This window comes from Nelumbo lutea, chromosome 7 (genome assembly GCF_056320005.1).
Source record: "Nelumbo lutea isolate HS-2025 chromosome 7, American lotus-T2T, whole genome shotgun sequence".
Lineage (NCBI taxonomy): Eukaryota > Viridiplantae > Streptophyta > Magnoliopsida > Proteales > Nelumbonaceae > Nelumbo > Nelumbo lutea.
This window is the reverse complement of record NC_142690.1, coordinates 5,237,152-5,259,198: the sequence shown is the minus strand read 5'-3', so window position 1 is coordinate 5,259,198 and position 22,047 is coordinate 5,237,152. Positions and strand designations below refer to the sequence as shown.

The window sequence follows — 22,047 nt, the reverse complement described above, 5'->3', positions numbered from 1 at the left end:
GAAAATAAATAATAATTAAAGATATATCACTTTCAACACACAGATTGACACTGGGTGTTCTTCCAAGTGGATTGTTTTTCTTGTTGTGAGTTCCAAATTCAAATTAAACCATCTATTTTGATGACAAATTGGTTACTAAAATAAAAACACGGAAAACATGTTATTGGTGGTTTACATGTTTGTTACCAAAACAGAGATAAAAATGTTTTCAAGAATTTCTGGTTTAAGAATCATGTTTTCATATAATGATATTTCATGAGTTCATCATCTTTCCTAAATCATACAATATCTGTACTCTAAAATTTGTTTTCGTTTTAAAAACCATCATTTTGATGGTTTCAAAAAAATATGAATAGGTTCTTTTTTGAAATAAAAGAAACTTATTTTTGCATTTCAAAACAAAGACATGATTCAAGAACAATCATGGGATCACTGATGATCCTTGTAGATCTACAAACTAAGAAGTAAAAGGGAAAAAAGAACATATCTGTCTCTTTGTGGTTTTAGGTTAAATTACACCCATTTGATGTTGATCCCGATTATCTAAATAGAGCTCCGGGTAGTTGCTTTTTTAATGAACAAGTTATTTAGTAGGTTGTAAGCTCCTACTTTATGAAGCTGAAATTGGGTTGACTGCTATATATGATAATGTTTGAAACTTGCAACAAAGAAAAGAACATCACATTGGCTAACACCCCTACGATAAGTTATTCAGTTCAGCCACCTCAGCCTTTGTGTTCTAAAGCCCGCTATTCTTCTCAACTCAATTAATTTATTTGTTTCCAAATAATGCTGTTGAATAGAAGTATATCTAAAAGTTGATTCATAAGAACTCAACCAGACAGTGACATTGCAGAGAGAATTAAGTCATTTGGCTATGGCTAATTTCCCAGATGATGAAATTTTGAGCAAAATCAAGAAAAGAGGCTCCTCTCTGCCACACCTGGAAGCATAATGTGGCCAATTCCAACTGATATAGGTGATCTTCTGCATCAGTCACCCATTCAACCCTACAACTTATGTCAGCCTTCCATGGCACCAGTTGTATTTTAAGGCTATATTTCGTTTTGATAGAAAATAAGAGAGGAACAGAGAATTGAGGCAAAGTTCTCAACAAACATTATGAATTCCTTGAGAATTTTCCCATATCTTTTTTGTTTCTCTCGAACCAAAAACAAAAACAGTCTACATGTTTTAACATTTTATTACCAAACTTTTCCCCCAATGGGATTTTATTCTAATCACCACCTTGCAAGGGTTTTGGGTCTCAAATTTAATTAACCCATCAACGGAGGAAAAAATTTATGAAAAGTCTCCTAAGTTATAACAATAACTAGACAATTAAGTGACATAATCCATATGTTTGAGTGAATGTCACACTCCTTTGAGGAAAGAGCTAAAATGAAATCCAAATGAATGGGGCCATTTTGAGGTCCCAGATCAACTTTTGATATGAAAGATTCCTGATCATTCAGTCTTTTTGGCCAACTGTGAAAGATAATTGTCATGTGTTAGGCTAAGCAAGTGTAAAAGATAATTTTAACCTCGTTTGCAACCTCCAATGAAATACAAACATTTTTTTTGATAATATTCTAAGGGACTACACAAGACAGGGGTAGCATGTCCCTACAGATTTTCATACACAATTACACTAAGATCATAAGGAAGAGCTCTTGGATTGAATGTTGAAGAGGCATCCCCAAACTTTTGTGCTTCATGGGCTAACCAGTCAGAGAATGACATTGTTATCTTCTTGATTCCTTCTTAGTGTAATTCAGAGTGCAGAGAAGCCTCATGTAGTCCTCTGTATTTGCATCATATACAAGTCCAAGGTCGAGCACCTTGTTAGGATTTAGGTGACCCGCTCCCATGGCTAGAGGACTGGTGGGTTGCTCGTCGTCTAAGAGTTCTGTGATGGGTTTGATAGTGTTACCGAGTCAATCTTCTGTTGTCATCATGACAGATCAAATGGTTGTTGGGCTTCATTCAGGATGGACTGCTTTCATAAGTGTTACCACTCCCACCGCATGAGGACAAGCCATGGAGGTTCCGTATAAGATGTTGAAGTTTCTAAACAACTTTGTTGATCCTTCGTTCACCACGGGACTTACTGGAGGCCAAGATGCAAGACCAACTCACAGCTTGCGTTGGTTGGTCAGACTTTAGAATGTGGTGGCAAATTGCAGACAATCCTGAAAAGAAAATCCACGATAACCTAAAAATTAAATCTGCAACTTGAACATTCTTCATGGAAAAATTTGAAGGACTTGCATTGTCTGTTTAACTTAGAGTCATAATTAGCCCATCAAATGCGTTGATTTCATAAACAAAAAAATAAAAAAAAAGAAGAAGATTAGTTTTCTTCTCTTTAGCCAGGCTTACCAACTCACAGCTTTTACTACTAATTGAGGCAAATACACACGCAACATTACTGGTGTTGACAATGCATCTGTAGAGTCCGGCTTCGGTCAAGGCAAAGCTCATTCCTACAGCCTTTACAGCCTTGCGTTGGGAATATCTCCGTATTTATGTGATTTATTTCATGGGAGATGTTCCCAATGCAAGGTTGCAAGGGGCTGCTCGAAGGGTGCGAGCACTGACTTGCCCCGATAGAAGCCGAACTCAGATCTGCATTGCTCAAAATGTGGTTGCCAATATCATGATTTTGTTTCAGACAGCAGAACAACTATGCAACAGGTTGATCTTTCGTACAAATGGAAGTAAGTATTTCCAATGTCTTAAAGTAGAAAGATTTTAGAGAATCTAAAACAATGTAGGAAGTTTAGTGATAAAACAATTATTGATGAAAAAATAAGATTATTGGAAAAGTCAGAATTGGCATAACTAGCTAAACCTCGGAATGGACTTTCAATCAAATTCTTATCCTGATATAACTTGATTATTCGCTACAGGTTATCTTTTATCTTTAGATAAAATAAAAAAGTTCTTATATATGTTAATAGTTGAGACTTCTCTCATGGCCTACATTCCATGATATTGTAAAGACCAATTATTATGATTTGCATAATTGCATCTCAAACTACTTAAGATAGATAATAGTCAGGATTTTCCCTGAAAACAATGTAGAGTGCGCATGTATCTAAAAGGACCATTATCCATTCGTGGCCCCTGCTATATGGGGTCTTGGGAGGGGTAGACTAGATAGTCCTAATTCCTAACCTTTGGCTTTTTCTTTTGCACAAAGTGGCTGCTCTCTCACGATATGAGAGTGCACACATCTCTCATTTAGAAATAGTACAGTGGGAACTTTTCAAGTAGTTTACTTCTATCCAACCCTTGCTTAATACTTCACTGTGAAAAGTCATTTATTAGATATGATTGTTGCATGACTTATGCCCACTTTCTAAAGGTTTTGGCAACTAAAATTCTATGCCATGAATAAATAGTGGAGATACTTTTAAATGTTTTTTACATTGCAGATGCAATTATGAAATTCTTAGTTGCTATTTCCCCCTATTGGATATGGTGTGATGCCCTGATTTATTGCAATGTATTTAGGAGTTAGTGTACACACTACACAGATTACATTTGAAAATGAGTTTAATAATGGCATTCCATGTAGCCAAAAAGTAAAAAATTACCAGCAAAACACAAATCATGAAATATAAAATTAGGAAAAACAAAAACTCAGTTATACTTCACATTTACACAACCTCCAAGACCTAAAATTCAAGAGATCAATGATGGGTGACACAAGAAGAGCTAAGGGTAGAACAAAATTAACATGGGTAGAAGTTGTAAGAACTGATTTAGGCACTAAAAATTTAACAGTGGATAGGGCTTTAACTTGAATGGATTGGCGAAATAGAATTCATGTAGCCAAAACCCCAGATAGCTAGGATAAGGCATGGATGATAATGATGATGACATATTAGGGATGATTATTTAAGACCCGACCCAGCCTACCTGGCTTGAGAATTTCTAGACCCAGGCAGCCACATTTCTTCCAGGCCTAGCCTAACACGGGACATGCATTAAGCCTATAAAAAATGTTGATCGGTGAGATTTAGTTATATCAAGATGAATTAGATATTAGTTGTAACCTCAAAATTGACATGAGCTTGTAATCATTAATTGTAACCCTAGAATGAACTTTTAGTCAAATGTTTATCCTACTGATATGATTGCAGATCTGTAAATTTAGAATTATCTCGAGATATCCTATAGCTTGTTTATGTTATTTGGGCACACATTAGAATTCAGTATCTTAGTTTTAAAAAATAATAAAATATTATTCAACTAACAATAAGATAATAAAAATATATTAACAATAAATATTAATGCACTGCTAACTAAATATTAGTACAATAATAGTACTATAACAAAATATTAATAAACTAAAAATAACAAAAATATTAATTATTAAATATAATAATAAAATATAAACACAATATAAATAAATAATATAAGGCATTAATAATTAACTAATAAAATGTTCCAAAAGTTATAATAAGATAATAATAATAAAATAAGAGTACATTTATAAAATATTCATAAAATAATAATACTATAATAAAAAATTAATAAATTAAAAAGAAAAAGAAAAGATATTAATTCATTAATTAATAATCATAGTAATATTTAAGTACAAATAAAATTCAAATAATATTATAATTAAAGTAATAATAAAATACTAACATTAATTATTAAATAATAAAAAATTAATTTTAAAAGAATCAACAAAAGTAATAGAATATTAATAAACTAATAAGAAAATAATAATAACAAAATAATAATTATGAATAAAATATTCATAAATTAATGATAAATACTAAGATATTAATTATAAAAAACTAATAAAATCATTACAATGTACTAATAAAATAATAATTATGTATTTATAAAATAACAATAAATATTAAGATATTGAAGTTTAATGTGTGCCCAAACATCATAGACAAGTTGTAGGATTTCTCAAGGCAATTCTAAATCTATAGAACTGCAATCACATCAGTTATATCACGATAGAAAATTTGACTCAAAGTTCATTTTAACGTTACAATTAAAGGCTGCAAGCTGAAACTCCATTCTGAGGTTACAACTAATATCGGGTTTATCCAAATATTAATAATTATGAATAAAATATTCATAAATTAATGATAAATACTAAGATATTAATTATAAAAAACTAATAAAATCATAACAATGTACTAATAAAATAATAATTATGTATTTATAAAATAACAATAAATATTAAGATATCGAAGTTTAATGTGTGCCCAAACATCATAGACAAGTTGTAGGATTTCTCAAGGCAATTCTAAATCTATAGAACTGCAATCACATCAGTTATATCAGGATAGAAAATTTGACTCAAAGTTTATTTTAACGTTACAATTAAAGGCTGCAAGCTGAAACTCCATTCTGAGGTTACAACTAATATCGGGTTTATCCAAATATAGCTAAAAATCACATATCTACATTTTTTGTAGTCTTAATGTAGGTCGAAGATGGGCTAGACCTAGAAGAAATGTGGCTTTTTGAGTCCATAAATTTGCAAGCTAGACAAGCTAGGCTAGCTTATAAACAATCATCCCTAATATGTCATCATCGTCATCATCATTCATGCCTTATCCTAGCTATATGGGGTTGGCTACATAAATCCTTTTTCGCCAATCCATTCAATTTAAAGTCATATCCTCTGTTAAATTATTAGTGCCTAAATCATTTCTTACTACTAATGCCCTTTTCCTTTTTGGTCTACTCCTAGTTCTTCTTGTGTCACCCGTCATTGATCTCTTCAATTTTAGGTCTCAGAGGCTATATAAATGTGAAGTATAATTGAGTTTTTTTATTTTTCCTAATTTTGTATTTCATAATTTGTGGTTTGTTGATAATTCTCTACTTTCTTGGCTACACGAAATGTCATTATTAAACTCATTTTCAAATGCAATTTGTGTAGTGTATACAAACTCCTAAATACATTACAATAAATCAAGGCATGACACTATATCCAATAGAGAGAAATAGCAAAGATGAATTTCATAAATGCATTTGTAATGTACACAACATTAAAATATCTCCAATATTTATCCACCACATAGAAGCTTAGTTCTCAAAACTATCAGAAAGTAGGCATAACTTATGCAACAACCATATCTAATAAACAGCTTCTCACAATAAAGTGTTAGGTATGGGTTGGATAGAAGTAAACTGCTTGAAAAGCTCCCTGAATACTATTTCTGGATAAGAGATATGTACACTCTCATATAGTGAGAGTGAGAGCAGCCACTTTGTGCAAAAGAAAATGCTAAAGGTTAGGAGTTAGAACTACCTAGTTTACCCCTCCCAAGAACCTAGATAGTAGGGGTCACCATTGGATAATGGCCTTTTTAGATATGTACACTCTCCACATTGTTTGCAGGGAAATCTCAACTATTGTCTATCTTAAGTAGTTTGAGATGCAATTATGCAAATCACAATAATTGGTCCTTACAATATCATGGAATATAGTCCATGAGAGCATTGTCGACCGTTAACATTAGGGATGTCAACCGGTCGGTTTCGGCACGAGCTTTCCTCAACCATAACCCAACTCTCGAGCACCGTAACCCGAAGTCGATTCTAACCCGACTCAACCTGTAGCATTTCAAATGTATTTTTTTAACATGTTTTGAAGACATAAAAAACATTAATTTAAGTTAGGAAGTTGTTTTTATAGATTCTAAGGTGTTACTTTTTCCATTTAGAAAAAAAAGAAGAAAATCAAAATCAACATGTAAATAAAATATAAACTTTAAATCTATATAGTTAGAAGTCAAAAAACTACAAGAATACTTGGTATATATGTAGGTATCATGACCCAACGGAATGGGCCAATCAAATCCCAAACCCAAGCCCAAACCCGACTCGGGTCAAAGAATCAAAACCCTAACCCGACCCTAAAGCCGAATACACCTGACCCTAACCCGACCATATAGGGTCGAGTCACGTATTTGACTTGACCCATTGGCATCTCTGGTTAACATATATAAGAACTTCCTTATTGTGTTAAATATATTTAATTTCTTAGTTTTACATGTCATGAAGAATAATAATTTAATGGGTGATTAATTTAAGCAAAATAATGCTTTCATGTATACATCATAATTATCAATAAAACCTTTTTAGAATGAACTTCATGACAAAGATACAGATACATACATACCTAGGCATGTATACAACTATATACATAATATATTTACATATCTAAATAAAAACATATGCTTATAGTGTATGTTAGAAACCACAAGGATACGCACACATGACATAAATGCAAAGGCTAGCATCTAACCAGTACTCATTCTCTACATTTTGGACTAGAGCATACAATGGAGAAACACTTAAGTCAGGATTCAAACCTCCTAAAATGGTCATCCCTTGGTCCTGAACTCTATGGAAGCCAATGCACCAAAATTCTTGCCCCATCTTGGCAGAAATGTTAAAAATTTGAATTGAAACCTTTTGGTGGAATAATAACAATACTTCATTCAATTGACTTAAGATCATAGGTGCAGTACTAGCAAAGCATAAAGCTGAACAGGCAGATTGTGAAACAACATTACTTATCTGCACAAAAGAAAAATGGAAGAAATGAAATTCTGAGATCATGAATATAATTTGTTTCACCAATTTCCTTCCCCAACAACGAAAACTAAGTAGTCAGTTGGTTAACTTCAACCTTTAACAAATAAAAGGTGTGGGCTTATAATCCTTTCCAACAGCCTGTACAAAGTGTTTCACATCAATTAAATTGTTAAAAAATTGTGTTCCTGCAACTTACAGCATTGACAAATGGATCATATGCATCTTTTTTTTTTTTTTTGAAAGAAATAAGAATCAGTAATTTGATTAGTAATATAGTACGGGAACTGAAATGACAGGTTCAATGTATACATACCCGCTATTGTATATGACATACAAGAAAATTATAGAATGCAAGTCTTCAATGCATGTGTTGTTCCACCACCCAGGTGGGTCAGTAGCAAAAAATCCGTACCTCCATCCTGCTCTAGACTCGGAAGTAATATCTTTCTGTTTGGTTAGTTCAAACTTGTGCGGACAACACTTTATTGGTTCTAGTTTGTTGGTTAGTATGGATCATATATGCATCTGCTGCAAGGTATGCCAAAGAAGCAATTATGGTTCCCCTATTGCTCGAAGTGGCAAACACTGTTGGATCAATGGGGAGAATTTGCCCATTGACAGCAATTCTCTGCAGATAAATATTATAATCAGGCCTGAAAGTTTTGAGACAAAAGGAATTCAAACACAGTGCAGAATCAGAATTAAAATGAATCAAATTCGATTTGTCTTATGCACATAAACAATAGTGCGATGAGACTGAAAAAAGAGATGATTATCTAAAATAACAAACTTGTCTAACATAGGATGTTTAGCACACAAAGATTGTCATCTATGATAGGATACCTCGTGCAAAATAAAAGATGTACGAATGCTTTAAGATAAACTTATATTTAGACAGGAAGAAATGATAATGGCATGTTTTGGGGGAAGTAATATATTTTTGTGTGGTTAGTTCAAACTTGTGCGGCTATAGCCAGCAAAACTCTCCTGACATGCAAACAACATTGAATGAAACCACAAGAATAACAATGACAGTATACTCCTAAAAGTTCTGTAGACCAAGTTATAGCTATTGCACTGTTTTGGGTCAGAGGCTGCCATTTCTTCATTAAGGACAAGTCCAAGTCATCTGCTGGCCCAAATTGATAGAGATCATCAATTAGATACAGGGAAAGAGACTTTTAAATGCTTTAAGTTTTAGAATTTGTCCATACAAAGCTGAGCTGGGCAAGGCAATTGCTCTCAGAAAAATCATGCAATGTATGATGCACCCGTACTCCTCCACAATCAGTTCTTCCAAGCTCTTCCTTCATGGTTCTTCTACATTCATTAGCATCCTGTAAGAATTTCAGCATTTGCTCTTCAATGGTACCACACATTGCCAAAGTTTCCACATGAATAGGACAAGTAGCACCCATCCGATGAGCTCGACTTATGACTTGTTCCTCTACACTTCTGTCCCAGATAGGTTCCATCAGAAATACACGAGTAACAAAGCTCAAATCAAGACCAAAAGCTGCACTTCCATCCATCAAAAGAGCCATACAATTCACATCATGCTGAAACATTGTCAATGACTTCATCTTATTAGCAGAATGAATCGGACTATATATTCCAACAAATTTTATGCCAGCAACTGTTAACTGCTGTTCAATGACATGTATATGCTCAAGGAACTGAAAATATTATCACTTTCTTAGGAAGTAACTTGTAAGAGTCAACACTTGTTTTGTTTTTTTTTTTGGACAAAGGTAAAGTAATATCTATTCAAAAACAGCACATTCAGGCTGAGATCAATCCCAGTAAGGCAAACCGATCATCACAGAAATTACATACTCCACCAAGAGCTAGATCAAAAAATAACGGACAAATTACAATTTCTAAACTCCTCGGTAACTGACACCCAAGAGATTAACTTGTCCACAGCTTTCTGAATTAAATCTTCTAGACTTAAAGGCCTTATTGCAGAAAAGTCTACTATTCCTCTCAGACCAAATGGACCATAAAACAGCACTAGTAATAGTCTTCCACAATATCTTTCTTTTCTTGTTAAGACCTTTGATATTCCAGCAACAGAGAATCTCTTTTACCTATATTGGCATAGTCCATCTTAAGTTCATGGAGTTGAAAAAGCGATTCCACAACCGAGAGGAGAATGGGCAGTGAATGCACAGATGGTTAGTAGATTCAGAATTACTCCCACACAGGCTGCACGAAAGATCCAAAATTTGAATGCCCCTTCTCACAATACTAGCTCTTGATAGACATTTATCCAAAACCATAGTCCAGATCAGAAAGTTGGATTTAGATGGGCTAATAGAATTCCACACCTGAGAACATGGGAAGTCAGTAGCACCCTTTCTACAAAGTTTGGAAGCCAATGAATTGACAGAGAAAACACCATCTGGATTCCACTTCCAATACCACTTATCTTCTGAGCAGAAATCAACCTTTTGACTCTGAAGAGTAGTCAACATACTCATTATATCTTCAAGCTCCCAGTCAAAAAGATTATTTCTAAAGGTAGGGGACCAAATAACTGAATCTCCAGACAAGCTGTAACACTCCACAACAGAAGCTTCTTGGTTAGATGCACACCAAAAAAGGAGAGGAAAAGACTCAGCAAGAGAACCATCCAAGCACCAAGGATCCTTCCAAAACTTGGTTCTACTACCATTGTCGACCTTAATTGAGATCCCATCAGCAAGAATAGAGAAATTCTTCATAATCCCCTTCCATAGAGAGTTTCCCCAACTGGGGTAAGATCCCTAGTTCTCCAGTTGCCCCACTCCAGCCCATACTTACTAGCAATGAGGGATCTCCACCAAGCATCAATATTCCAGTCACAAACCTCCAAATCCAGTTACAAAGAAGGGCAAAAAAATAATAAAAATAAAAATAAAAGTTTTCAACTTCCTTATGCCTAAGCAACCTTCATCCTTTGGGAGACAGACTTGATTTGGGATAGGGAAACGGGAGAAAATTCCTCCAGAGAAAATTCCTTTGAAGTTTTTCAACTAACAAGATGGATTTTTTCTCCTCTTCCTAACCCCTCCAGAGAAAATTCTTTTGAAGTTTTCAAGTCTTCTTGCAACTTAATTTAGGATAGGGAAAAGGGAGAGGAAGTAGGTAGGTAAATTGGATAATTTGCACTTAATCAAAGTCACCCTACCCCCAAAAAGAGAGATATTTTGCCTTCCGGGATGCCAACTTTCTCTCCGTTCTTTCAATAACCGGGTCCCAAATTGAAGACAGCCCACTTGTTTTCTTGCAGGCCTCTTGGTTGAGGAACACATTCCAGTGTCTTTTCTGAGATAGAAAAGGAAGCGGATTAGAGAGCTTCACATCCTCCTCATCTGTAGAATAGCCTATCTTTCTATTGGCCTCTTGCAGATCTTTCAACCTTTCAACAAGATAAGCAACTTGACTGATTGTTGTTGCATACCAATCAGGATCCCAGTCATCCTGTTTGTAAGAAGGTTGCAACTCAATAAGATCTTTAGGAACAGCCATTTTGGGTTAGGGTTTTCAGGTCGGGTTAAAATTTCAGGACTCTGCATTTCACAAGAGTATCCACAACCAGGAAAGTGCATTTTTCACTATCCATTACAACACAATCAAGGCATAGAAGATGCCTACATGGGGTGATAATAGGTAAACGACACCACTCTTTACACCTGAAACAGTTACCACCATCAAGGAGATAACGTCTGATCATGGCATACTCTTCAGAAGCATGTTCTAGATCTTGTTCAACTAAAATATCCATGGTTTCCTGAATATCCTCACCAGCATTTGTTACCTTAATATGTCCAGCCATACAACATGACAGCCTCACATTTCTGATTGTGGTGCTTCAGAACTTCCACTGTTTTGGGTTCAAGAGACTCTCCACATGTGAAGGATCGTTCCAGTCAGCCATTAAAATATTGCGGCGAACAGTGAATACCAATTCATTGTAACTTTTTGCATGTTGTTCAGTGAAATCCACAAAAGTCACTTTCTTTATGCAAGGAGGAATAGTTTGCAGATCTTTCTTTCTGGAACTAATCATTGACCTTTGAAGTAGATACAGCAAGTGCAAACGACCTTCCTCCATCTCTGCCTCAGATGGCCTAAGAATGCCAGCTTCCCATACTTCTGATTTTCTCCACACGCTTCCTCATGAAGGAACTTGAGCATTGGCTGAATATGAGATACTTGACTGTTGGGTGTATTTGGAGTTGGCATTCCAGTCAATACCCACCGGTTTGAAGATGTCAATGAGACAGCCATTTGCAACTTGTTTGCCAAGACTTGAACCAAGGGTGTGCCCTTCATCTAATTCTAAGCCAGTGAACTTGCATTAACACACTCTTCTTACGGGGGCGCCATTCAGCACTAAACGATTATAGGTGGGTTATGACAATATCATAGTCCCATGCCAAATTGTGTGCACTGGGCTTTTTTTGATCAGTCCAGACATAAACACGAAGCTGCCCTGGTTTGACATGCTTTTGGATCTGTGTCTTCCAGTGATCCACTAGATTTGCAGGGACAACAATAAGAGTTGCTCTTGAAAAATATAACCTAAATAAATCTAAAGGTTTAGTTAGAGCAATTCGAAATGCTGCCAAATTAACAAACTTGCATGGGTAATACCATCAAACAGTACCCTTTTCAACTCTCGTTACCAGACCAAATGCTTGAAATATTTTATGGTATCCATTGGCATCAACATCAGAAACAATACGTGTATCCAAGACAGGACGTGTCAAACCAATTATTTCCATTTCCAAGAGTTTGTCCTGAGAAAGTTTAGCCAACCAAGTTAAAGCCTTCTTTGTCTCAGAATTATCAATGTATAATGCTCTTTAAGCACACTTGCAAAAAACAACACATTTTGTTCCTTTCCTCCTGAGGTTCCTTTAGTGCAAAACCCAGGTAAGTATGTTATGGACCATTTACAGTCCCAAGATTCCTCTGGAATGGCACAACTCTGATGTAATGGGTCTGTATTCATGCTACAAAACCATGCTGCAGTAGCATCTGGGATACTTTTGTCTGGAAGTTTTCGCCACTTGTGACAAGCATCACACTGAACCCAAGTTTCACTATTTTCAGAGAGCTCATTGGTGGCCTCCTAGGTATCTTGGAAAGATTTGGCCGTTTCATTGGCATCCCTTGCTTCTCCAGAGGGGCATTTCTTGAGCCAGTTGATTTATGTCTCCTTTTATTCCTAGCTTTTTTAGCTTTACTATCTTTATGAACAGCCTGATGCTCCTTCATATTGATCGAGAAGATTTCTCTTAACATGATTCAAACTCCTCGTGCATCGAAGAACACTGTTGCTGGAAAAGAAGGTATATCTGTGGAAGCTGTAACTACTGCTTTATGATCATCGGAGGGCACTAATCTTGCTCTCTCTTTGGTAAAGATTTTGAACTCATTGCAGAGGTAAACTTATCTGGACAGATTTATCCTCTTCATCCATTCTGACCCACAATCCTCCTCCATGACGGCGTGAATTTACCAGGTGACAAATCACCAGAGCTAAGCTCATAGTAACCACATCTCAGGTCAGGATTATGTGTATGTACACCATGTTACTTCTACCCCATCTGGTGGATCTGCTAATGTTCCTTGTGTATTCAGAATAGGAGAAAGAGCAGTTATAGTCTTACCTAAGCCTGGCTCATCACAGAACATACCCCCACAGAAATCTCTGATGGTGGGAGCAATACCAGTTGCTATTTCACCAGAAACAGCATTTACATAAAAATGGAATCCATCCTTAGCTGAGAAATCCATATAGAAAGGATGGAATCCATCTTGCTGCCTTCTGATGAGGGAAAAGTTTGAGCTTCATACATGGCACGATTGATACAGCCAAGGACCTTAAATGGTGGCAAGTGGCAGCAACCATGACAAGATCCATTGGTCCAAGTGAAGTTAATACATTAATCAACACATCATCTGAGACAGTCCAAATTCCTGAACTAAGAGATGCATCTTCTGGTTCTATTCTTGTTGAATAAACCTTGCCTTCCTTTTCTATACCAGGTAAGCTCTTGAAAATTTCGCAAAGATCAAACTTCCTTTTCTTAGAAGATCCAAGCTCATTGCTATGCATATTACATCCAAAAACATGACAATCTGAATGGTTCCAAATGTTCCTGTCATCCCCACAGGTAATTTTACACTGATTTCCATCACCAATGAGCATGAAGTTTCTCTGCTCCCAGTCACAACTCAAATGCCTGAACAGAGCCGTGGCATTTGACCCTGATCTTGGGAGGCAAATACACATCAATCAGAACAACATCCCTCGCCTCCCCGTTATCACAAATTGCAATTCTAACCACTCTAGCAACAATCTCCAAGCCTGGAGCTGATGAACCACACTCATGCTACCATTCACGAGCCCCATTGTCCACCTTTTCTTCTTCGAGGAAACGTATTCATTCCCAATGCCCTTACGTTTCCCCAAATCCGGAGTCGAAATCCCACAACCGGTCTCCATATTCTCTTTCGAATCTTTCTCCGGGGACAAATTCCCGCCGCATTGAATCAATCACATCACTGTACCATCTTCGCAAAGGAAACCTACATCGACCCTTCTCCAAAGATGTAACAATGCGCTCCGGCAACTAGTTCTTTGGATTGACCATTCTGTTCTTTCTGGTTGGGTGAATTTGCAACGAGCACAGTGCAGATGAAGCCACACAGCTTGTGCTGCTGAAGAGAATCTTCTGCTGGAGGGCTTGTCATTGCCGAAGTACAAAGCTTGGGCTTCAAATTTCAGGGTTTGAAGCTGTTCTTCTGATCCATAGGAGCTTCGAAACACTCCGAACTAAAGAACATATATGATGGCACAATGACCAGTTTTACACACCTAGGGAGAGACATCAAAGTTTTTAATTATAATGAGACTTCAACAAAGATTGACACATAGCCCTTATTTGACCACATAGTCATGGATGTATGATTAAACATGTCAAACAGGAAATTCCATGGATTGACAAAACTAGAGTGAATATATAACTACTGTGAAATAGAGTAATTATCCTAACCGTTGGACTACCATGGTGTTTAGTGGGTGATTTCAATGTCACCAGGTTCAGTTCAGAACATTCTAATGGTAGAACCCCAACCAGAAGCATGAGAAATTTCCCAAACCTGTGTCAAGAACTTCGTCCAAGATGTACCTCAGACCACTGGCCCATATTGCTGAACACCGAATTATTGAAAGAAAAACCCCATGATTGGAAAAATTCTGGCTACAGCACAAAGATTTCAGTAAAAAGGTTGCAGCATGGTGGGAAGACTGCAAAGTAGAGGGTTGAACTGGATTCAGATTTCTTCAGAAATTAAAAGCTTTGAAGAAAAATCTTAAAGCTTGGGGGAGAGAAGAATTTAAAGCTGTTGAAGAAGAGAAAAAAGGAATTCTTTCAAAATTAGAGGACTTGGACAATAGAGAGCAAAATGGGATCCTCAATGCTTTAAACAGAAATAAAAGAGCAGAATTAAGAAAGGAATGGGAGCAACTAGTTAGAAGAGAAGAGATCTATTGGAGACAAAGATCAAGAGTGAGATGGTTGAAAAAGGAGACAATAATTCCAGATTTTTTCACACCTATGCCTCGGGAAGAAGTGGGAAGAATTTTATTTCTAAGCTCAATCTTAATCAGAAAGAAGTGGAGAATCATGAGGAAATTTCTGAAGCTTTCCTTTCTTTCTTTAAAAACCTTTACTTCAAGGATAGTGAAAATCAGTTTACAATATCTAATTGGGATGGCACTACCCTTTCAGCTGAAAGGAGGGATTGGTTGGAAAGAAGCTTTGAAGAGGAAGAAGTCAAAAAGACTATTTTCAGCATGGACGGAGATAGGGCTCCAGGGCTGGATGGCTTCCCTATTCTTTTCTTCCAAAAGTGTTGGGAAATTGTAAAGTCAGTTCTCATGGAGTTTTTCAGAGACTTCCATTCATCTGCCATTGTTAACAAGGGCCTTAACTCTACATTTCTATGCCTCATCCCTAAGAAAGGGGGAGTTTTGGAAGTTAAAGACTTTAGACCTATATGTTTGGTTGGGAGCATATAATAAATTTTGGCAAAGGTTCTGGCCAACAGACTTAAAGAAGTCTTTGAAGATATAATTTCCCCAAATCAGTTTGCTTTTGTAAAAGGAAGACAAATTGTGGACAGCATTCTTATTGCAAATGAGTGTGTGGAAGACAGAAAATCCTCTGGGATCCTGGGGGTCCTTGTGAAACTTGATCTTGAGAAGGCATACGACAAAGTGGACTGGGACTGCATTCTTGATTGCTTAGGCTAAGAGGTTTTGGGAGAAACTGGATCAGATGGATTAAAGGTTGTATTGGCTTGGTTTTCATTATTGATAAATGGTGAAACGAAAGGTTATTTCAAGGCTAGCAGGGATCTAAGACAAGGTTGCCCTCTTTCCCCATTACTTTTCATTTTGGTGATGGATATATTTAATTATCTCTTTGACATGTCAATTCTTCTCAATTTGGTGAAAGGTTTTGAAGTGGGCAGGGACAAACTTCACATCTCTCACTTACAGTTCGCCAACAACATAATCATATTCTTGGATGCCTCCATAACCAACATCACAAACACTAAAATGGTAATCGAATGTTTCGAGATTCTCACTAGTCTGAGAGTTAATTTCAGCAAAAGTAGTATTGTGGCTATCAACTCAATGGAAGTGGAACTTCTAGAAAATTTCAAACCTTTATTGGGGTGCAAAATGGAGAATCTCCCCACTACCTACCTTGGGATGCCTCTTGGAGGGAATCCAAAATCCCTCAACTTTTGGAGCCCTGTGTTGGAGAAATGTGAAAAGAAATTATTGACTTGAAAAAGATGTTCTCTCTCCAAGGGGGTAGGCTTACTCTCTTAAAGGCCTCCTTATCAAATCTTCCGGTCTACTTTCTCTCTGTCTTCCAGATTCCGATCAAAGTCAGAAATCAGATTGAGAAGCTTCAAAGGAATTTTCTTTGGGAAGGTGGTGGAGATAAGAGAAACCATTTAGTCAGCTGGAAACAGGTTTGCAGACCAAAAGGGGAAGGCGGTTTGGGTATTGGACAGCTTAAAGAGAAAAATTCTTCTCTCCTAGGCAAATGGCTCTGGAGATTTCCGAAAGAACCTAATGCTCTTTGAACTGCTGTCATCTCAAGTAAATATGGACGAAATACAAACGGGTGGGATTGCAATCTCCATTTGAACAGGATAAAGGCCACCAATCCTTAGAAAAGTATATGTTCCATTCATACTTCTTTCCTTCCTTTTATAAGGTATAAAGTGGGAAATGGTTCTAGAATTAAATTCTGGAAAGATCTTTGGTGGGGGGAATCTACCCTAGAAGCCTCTTTCCCTAGGCTGTTTAACCTCACCCTTGACCAAGAAGCCTCTATTTCTGCTTGCCTCCCAAACCAGTCCGCCGAGAATTCTTTAAACCTCCACCTCAGAAGACCCCTAAGGGACTCGGAGATTTCTGATTTAATAGCCTTAATCCAAACCCTCAAAGATGCCTATATATCCCCCTCTCATTCTAACACCCGAATATGGACCCTTCACCCAAATGGCGAATTCTCTTCTAAGTCTACGTTTAGGGCTTTGACTGCTGAAGATCAGCATCCCTCTTTTCCTTACAAGAAAGTTTGGTGCAGCCACATCCCCTCAAGAATTTGCTTCTTTGTATGGGAAGCCTGTCTTCAGAAAGTAAATATTTGCGATCTCCTACAAAAAAAAACTTTTGGGAAGACGCTCCATTTCTCCTCATGTGTTTGTATTTTATGTCTCAGTGAAGGTGAATCCGCAGATCACATTCTTCTTCATTGCAACTTCACTCAAAGGATATGGTCCCCACTTCTTGAATATGGCAGGGTACAACTGGGTTTTTCCAAAACACATTATGGATAACTTGAATCAATGGCAAGGAATAGGGCTTAGCAAAACGGGTAAAGTCTTTTGGCAATCAGTGCCTTATGCAGTAATGTGGGGCGTTTGGGATGAAAGAAACATCCGTATATTTGACAATAAAAGTAGAACCTTGGAGGAATTAATCTCAGATATTACCTATCGTTTGCATCCTTTGGGCGGTGAATTCAGCTCTGTTTAAAGGACTTTCAGTCAGTGATATTTCCAGAGATATTCACCCCTTTCTATTTCTGCCCCATCCCCAGCAAACTCCCTTGAGGCTTCCTTTCCATCAGTGATGGTGCGATAACCCTTTAATTTTGACGGTTGCGCCTTAGGCGATCCGGGTTTTGCAGGTATTGGTGGTACAATAAGGGACAGAAGGAGCAATATCTGCTGGACTTTCAGTGGTCCAATCGGTTGGGCCGACTCCACAAAGGCTGAAGTGATGGCTGCTCTCACCGGAATCAGGATAATAAAGAATTTGGGAATTCAGAATTTGATCATTGCAGGTGATTCAACAAATACAATAAAATGGTTAAGAGACAAAAAAGGGGGCCCTTGGAGACTGTATCACTATCTGACTGAAGCTTGGGATTCTTTGGATGGTTTGAATGTTAACTTAGTTTGGATTCCTAGGGAACACAATCATAGTGCAGATGGCCTAGCTAAATTTGGTGTGTATTTGGAGCATCTGTATAGCGACAAGCTTCCTCCTTTGTAACTTGTAGGGGTTCCCCCCTGCTTTGTATATCTCCTCTTGTTTCCACTCCCCCCCCCCCCCCCAATAAATTCTGGTTAAATTTTCTCAAAAAAGAATAGCGTAATATTAGTAATGGAGACCAAGATATGGCTTTTGTTACCATGGTTCAATAATTCAAAACTAGGGAGAGATTGAGAATATTTCCCATAGAATTAGTTCATCCAAAACTATAATTTCTTCTGTTACCTTGGTTCAATAATTCATAACAAGGGAAAAACTGGAAAAGATAGGATTAGAAATGAATATACTTATGGAAACCTAAGAGTAGCCTCAACAAGTGAAAAAAATGAGGGAAAGTAGAGTAAGATGGTGATCAAAACCTTGTTTGAGCCATCTGAACAAACTTAAGGAAGAAAACAAGCTTTAACCAAACTAATATAAAGTCCAAATGATAAAGGCAGAGTTACGATAGAAATGAAATAGAACCAAAGGAAGTAAACAAACTTTATCCAGATAGTTCTATAGGTAAGTAAAGATCATAGACTACTAGGGTTCTAATTTCTTTTCTTTGTTTGAAGCAAAGACTTCCAAAGGCAGTGCTAGTGGACAAGCTCCATATTTTTAAGAATCAAAATAAATATATGTTTATCTGATTAACAACATCCAACCACTAAAATTTATAAATGCATTCGAGAATAAAGAAAAATGTCCTTTGCAGATAAAAAAAATGTAGGTGTCTCCAATATGTCCATTCACAACCTTTTATGGTACTAATAATCCAGAAACAAACTTGAGATCAGAAAGGAGACAATAATGATTAGGCTACATGAAAAGAAAAATGGCAAATAAAAGATAATAACTCCAAGAAGAGGACGTACTGACATGGAACAAGAGGACTATAGACAATATTTGGCTCCACAACCCCACCAAAAACCAATACAACTCCTCATGAAGAAGTTGTGAAATGACAGACAGTTCGTGCTGGCCAAACCGAAAAATCCCATCAATGGCTCTGTCCGGCTTGGTCAAGTCTCTGGACTGATAGTTGCTACATCTGTCTCAAGAACCAATCTCTATCATGCAAGTTCCAAGAAGCATAATATTACCCCCACCACCCAAGTCATACAAAAGAACATATCTGATACATAATGCCTATGTATATCTTATACAATAATAACCCGATGCCCCACTTCCATCATCATACTGAAAGGGGTAACCACACTGGGAATTCCGGGCAGTGCAGCCACCATCTAAAGTTTGAACCGTCAAATAATATATTTCATCTGAACAAGATACTAGAGAAGCTGTGGATGAGGCGGCAGCACCAAAGAAATTCAAAGCAATCAGCGAAAATGTAACACTCTTGGTAAGGATTACACCTGCAAAAATGTCACTGGAAATGAAAGAAGAGGAAGGAGTTGGAAAAAAAAGAAAGAAGCTTTAAATTCAAGCCGTATTTGGGGCAACCACTGCAGGCATTGCAGGTGACCGACAAGGCATCACTTCCTGTGTCAATTTGAAGATAGAATTCTTTTGGAGGAGTCCCCAATTTCGCTCTCGTAAAATAGATCCGGTTCAAAGAAAAAAGAAATGTGTGAAAACCAATACAATAAATCCCCGCCCAGTAGAGTTTTAAAGAGATCAAAAGCCGAGGAAGATAAACAAATGGAGAAGAAGAATCAACATCTTCAAAAACCCATCTATGAACTACATCAAAAGCATCAAAAGAAGAGTATAGACCCACATAACTGTCAATTTACAAACTAAAGAACCTCAGAACATCAAGAATCACCAAATCCAGAACCCATTAAACAAAGAAAAGGAAAACAGTAAAGAAGCAAAGAATATCAAGAACCCATCAATATAAATTATAAAATAACGAATAGGTAAAAGAACAGAAACAAAACCCGGAAGCCAAGCGCAATCCTCAATTGAACCCAGAGCTTAAAATCAACCAAGGACCGAAAGAAAAAAATTACCCGACGGTGTAAGGATTGTAGGTACTCTCGACGGCAAAATAGACGATCCCACCCTGCAAGATTCGGCGGTGCCTTACACTGTCACGAGCTCTAAACTCAATCAGCTCTACTCTCTGGTCCACCGGAAAGGCTCTTCGAGCTTCACACATCGACAAAACACCACTGCCGGCAGGAAGACGACGCCCAAAACCACGATCAGAAACCCGGCATTTCGTTTTGATTTGCATTTCACCCTCTCGAGGCGAAGATCGAAGAGTGTGTCTTCTCAGAAGAAATAGAGTGTGCGTGAGAGAGAGCAAGAAGCAGTCTAGAGACTACGAAAGGGCCCAAGGAGAGAGAAATCAAGAAGAGGGAATAAAAAGAGTTCCACGAGACGAGACCATGGCAACGGCCACCAACGGACAGAAGGTTCAAAATCAGATTTATCTGTGTTTTCTTCTTTTACTTTCCACCTTCTAAAGCCTCTAAACTAACGATGAGTGCGTACAAACTACAAAGCCTCTAAACTAACGATGGTAAAAGCCCATGATTGTCTTGCTAATCCATTTTTATCCAAAATTTATGTAAGATACACCGAACCATTCCTTTGATATCCTCGTTCTTCGAATACAACTATTGATGATATAACCGTATTGGGTGACTTACCAATGTTTTGTGATGTAAATTTTTTAGGCTAAGTACCTCGTTATTTGACCTGGTGGTGGCGTGCCTTAGTCATGAGCTACTTTGTGGTGAATTGCCTACTGGTGAACTGCTTGGTGGAGAACTGCCTACGGGCAAACTGCCTGGTGGCGAACTGCCTGGTGGCGATCTGCTTGGTGGCAATCTGCTTGGTGGAGAACTGCTTGGTGGTGAACTGCCCGGTGGCGAACTGCTTGGTGGCGAATTGCCTAGTGGTGAACAACCTGGTAGCGAATTGCCACTAGGCGGCCGGTGACTTAGAGAATGCTAGAGCTCCCTGGTGCGGCGCAATCCGACTGCCCTCAGCATGAGGTGGTCTTCTTTCCTTTGTAGGCAGCGGGAGCTGAGGGACCTGCGAGAACTTCATATTTTCCTCCTCTTTGTAGGTGGCGGGAGCTGAGGGACCTGCGAGAACTCCATCTTTTCCTCCTCTTTGTAGGTGGCGGGAGCTGAGGGACCTCCGAGAACTCCATCTTTTCCTCCTCTTCGTAGGCGGCGGGAGCTGAAGGACCTGTGAGAATTGAATCAGAGGTCCCGGGGGTATTTTCCCGGTGGGGGCTCTCCGATGCTTAAGTTAGCACTCTTATTGTAGAGAGCTTTGAAGATAATATGAGAGAGCTAGAGAGCAGGGTTACTTCCCTTTTTTCATCCCTCTCCCCTTTGGGGGGTGAGGTCTTTATATACCGGAGTCCTCGCGGGTTAGGTGGGTGAAAAGCCTCCAAACGGTAAGACTCGTCGCATCCTGTCAGAACCGGGGTACGGTGGTGAACTCCTCGAGGTCGTCAGGCTGGCGCTTGTGTCTGGCGGCCAGGTCGGTGCCTGGGCCGGGTTGTCAGAGGGGTGCCTACGTCAGTCGGCGGGTCAGTGTCTAAGCCAAGTCGTCAGGTCGACGGGTCGTGTCTAGTCGGTGGTCGCTGGTGCCTGTGTCAGTCGGCGGGTTAGTGTCTAGGCCAGGTTCGTCGGTGGGCGCCTTGGCCGGATCATGCGCTAGGCTGGTCCAGGTCAGCCAGGTCGCGCAGGCCGCACACCGCATGCAGCTCGCGCAGGCCGCGCGTAGGTCGCGCAGCTCGCGCAGCCCGTAAGTCGATGAGCTAGTAAGTGCTGATCCAATTACTAGTGTGGCTCGTAGGCTTTGGGAGCGACTCGTAGTCTACTCTTTTTTTACTTTGCCCGTAC

At 38.1% G+C, this 22,047-nt stretch overlaps 1 protein-coding gene and 1 pseudogene across 7 annotated transcripts; both read right to left on the bottom strand.

Moving 5' to 3' along the window:
- Positions 1 to 1,525: 1,525 nt before the first annotated feature.
- On the bottom strand, positions 1,526 to 20,707 carry LOC148844786 (uncharacterized). Of its 7 annotated transcripts, none has more exons than XM_088955708.1 (6): positions 20,191 to 20,602; positions 19,094 to 19,265; positions 7,901 to 8,215; positions 7,682 to 7,725; positions 7,362 to 7,569; positions 1,526 to 2,192 (listed from the first exon to the last, which is right to left on the bottom strand). In XM_088955708.1, the coding sequence occupies exons 1-3, from the start codon at positions 20,415 to 20,417 to the stop codon at positions 8,048 to 8,050; spliced, it is 567 nt and encodes a 188-aa protein (XP_088811834.1). In that variant the 5' UTR covers positions 20,418 to 20,602; the 3' UTR covers positions 1,526 to 2,192; positions 7,362 to 7,569; positions 7,682 to 7,725; positions 7,901 to 8,047. The 7 variants fall into 7 exon arrangements, with proteins under 7 accessions (XP_088811834.1, XP_088811836.1, XP_088811831.1 ...); XM_088955710.1 differs by having other exon boundaries at positions 8,000 to 8,215; XM_088955705.1 differs by having other exon boundaries at positions 7,682 to 8,215; positions 20,191 to 20,707.
- On the bottom strand, positions 8,645 to 14,455 carry LOC148844787 (F-box protein At3g54460-like; annotated as a pseudogene).
- Positions 20,708 to 22,047: the final 1,340 nt, after the last annotated feature.